The sequence below is a fragment of the Aptenodytes forsteri genome, unplaced genomic scaffold (assembly GCF_000699145.1).
Source record: "Aptenodytes forsteri isolate BGI_AS27 unplaced genomic scaffold, ASM69914v1 Scaffold145, whole genome shotgun sequence".
Taxonomy (NCBI): domain Eukaryota; kingdom Metazoa; phylum Chordata; class Aves; order Sphenisciformes; family Spheniscidae; genus Aptenodytes; species Aptenodytes forsteri.
Window position 1 is genome coordinate 3,308,385 of NW_008795122.1, and position 2,952 is coordinate 3,311,336.

General features: G+C 37.1%; 1 protein-coding gene across 1 annotated transcript in view; it reads left to right on the forward strand.

The window, feature by feature from the left end:
* The first annotated feature begins 308 nt into the window (after nt 1-308).
* YWHAZ (tyrosine 3-monooxygenase/tryptophan 5-monooxygenase activation protein zeta) overlaps nt 309-2,952 on the forward strand; it is a 25,925-nt gene continuing 23,281 nt past the window's right edge. The window contains exon 1 of the mRNA XM_009277141.2: nt 309-812. Within this exon, the coding sequence (XP_009275416.1) occupies nt 519-812 (294 nt within the window). The 5' untranslated portion in view covers nt 309-518. The remainder of the gene's footprint in view (nt 813-2,952) is intronic.

Genomic DNA, 2,952 nt, shown 5'->3' on the forward strand with positions numbered 1-2,952 from the left:
CAGATCTTTCTGCGTGTAACTGTAAGATTCTGTTAAGGCACAGAGAGTTGCCTGGTACTGTTTGTCTAGCCTTTATTGGGTCTCTTCCTGTGAAAAACTTACTATTCGATATTTTCTTTGTTAATTTTGGTATACTGATAATTGGATGCAGTTGATGGGGCAGCTTGAATGTAGTCTTATGAGAGAGCAATGGCAAAGAACTAGGATCGCTTATGTGCATAAGATTGGAGTGATTTGCTTTCAGTTCACCTTTGGATGCTTTTGTTTGCATTTATTAAACTAATAACACACTTTTAAAAGTTAACAATTTTTCAGGAGGAAGCAATGACCTTAAGTCTTCGATCCATGTATCCGTGTGTTAGAGCATTGAGTGTTTGTATGCCTCATGTTCTGGATTTCAGTTGTACCTCTTCCAGTTCCAAACTACTTAGAAAGTATGCATATGAAGTTAAAACACCTTTGTCCTTGATCAATGCCTGAATAATGCCTCACTATTTTTCCTCTTTAGAAATATCAGCATGGATAAAAATGAGCTGGTGCAGAAGGCCAAACTGGCTGAGCAGGCTGAAAGATATGATGACATGGCAAGTTGCATGAAGTCTGTGACTGAGCAAGGAGCCGAGCTGTCGAACGAAGAGAGGAATCTTCTCTCTGTTGCCTACAAAAATGTTGTAGGAGCCCGTAGGTCATCTTGGAGAGTCGTCTCAAGTATTGAACAAAAGACGGAAGGCGCTGAGAAAAAACAGCAGATGGCTCGAGAATACAGAGAGAAAATTGAGACTGAGCTAAGAGACATCTGCAATGATGTGCTGGTGAGAAATAATGAAACTGTTGATCCATTTTTACTTAAGATTTGCAGGGTAAATGGTGCTGGGTCCTCTGGGACTACTTCTAGTGTGTCAGTAAAGCTCTGGTCTCCTATGCTTTTTCTGAAGGACAAGGTTTAAAAAAAGTCTGACTTTTCCTTCCTTATAATGTATTATTTATATACAAATCATCATAGTTATGAATGCTAGTGAATTTGGAGGCATGTTGAAACATTATTGTATATAAAGTAATAGGTATGAAAAGTCAACATATTACTTTAAGACTGAACTAGATATAGGTTTAGTTTGGGGTTTTCTTCTCCCCCCCCCTCCCCAGTGCAGTACCCTAGATCGCTTTGATTTCTGCAACTTTAATATGCTGCTCTAGTTGTAAGAGGTAGTTCGTACTCTACGGAAATTGTGCCCCTCCCTGGGTAAGATGATGTAATGTTAGTTATGACTCAGCCATGCAGAAAATTGTCTGCAGGAAGAGGCAGTAGAAATGCTATGATACCCTCTTGAACTTAAAATCTTTAGTGGCAATCTAGAAGTGTGTTCAAGTTACACATTTTCTGTGGCTTGTAGTTATGTTAAAATGTGCATGTACCCGGCAAACAACCCTATATTTTTGTTAGGAGACTGGTTTATGAAATCCGAACCTCTTCCAAAGGCTTATTCCAGACTGTCAGGTTTTATTCAACTGCATACACCTGTGGTCCTTCAGCGAGCACACAATTAACGGATGTCCAATCCTGCGACCACTTGTGAGGTAGATGTTACTGTCAGCAATAGAATTGTCTGCTGGACTGTGGACCCTGCTGGTGTGTCATCCCATATGTGACGAGGGATCACGTACCTGGAAGTGACAGAATGACGTGTGATATGAAGGAAGTGTTAAATAGCTAAGTATGTGCTTGAAGATCTGATGTCAAATGAAAATTAAGATCAATGAGTGGCATAAATTTTGCTTGCAGTGTAAGATAACTAAATGACATGGGCGGTGATCGCTTTTAGAAGACTGGTTCTCCAAGGGTGTGTAAAAGTCGGCATGGATAACGCTGAGTCTTGGCTTCCACTTTAGGCTGGCTTCCATGGTTATTGTAACACACCCAGTTTCATATGTTTTGTTATCTTGTGTAAGGACAACTCTTAAACTTCCACAATGAAAATAGAAATGCCAAACTTAGCCATAGGAAAGAACTGATTTACTAGTGTTGTTAAGTGGTGGCTCATCTATTTAAGCCAGGGAAATAAGGATCCAAATCTGGCATTCTAATTTCTTGTTATTTATTTTTTAAATTAATTATTTATTTTATTAATGGGGAAGTCCTCAGGGGTGGATGCTTTCAGTTCAGAGTGATCTGAAATTCTTTTGTAAACTATGTTTGGGTTTAAGAAATCATATTAATTAAGTCATTGGGCTTAGAAACCCCCTTTTAGAAGAACTTAGTGTTTGCAATTAATTTTTTTTTCTGATAATGGAAAAAAGATTGAGGTGAAACTAGCTTTTATTGTGCATGCTAAATAGAAAAACTAAAACAAAACCCCAGCTTTTGAGTTTGCTGCAGCAGCTAAAGTATCTGAGGGGGTGCACGTGGGTGGGGAATCTTGTTAGATCTTCTGAATCTCAAAATGAACTTGAATTTCTCTTTGTGTTTAATGAGAGATACAGACATTATTCAAATAAATTATTATTCTTTGACATGTTACTACTTTTAGGCAGCTGATGTCTTAGTAATTTTTAGTGTTGCCAGTCCAATTTTTCTTAATAGATTAATTAAGAATTACTGTCCAGAAGAAACAATGCCTTAGGCAGTGGTTAGCAGTAATAAAACTACATTTTTTAGATTTAGGTTTAAAAAGAAAACTTTTTTTTATTCAAGGGATAGGATTTAAAAATGCTTTCTAATGGCATGCACTACATTTGACATTGCTAATTGCATTGAAGAATTAGCTTTATATTTAAAAAACGTATTCTTGTTTCTTTGTTGAAATATCCTGTTCACATACATTCTTACTTACCTAGAAAGATGACTGACTGTATTGCTTTATTTGACATCCACTTTGCTTTAACAGAGAAAAAAGAATTGTGGTAACATATTTAGTTGTTTTTTATGACCAGGAGTCTGCACAATGCTACATGCAA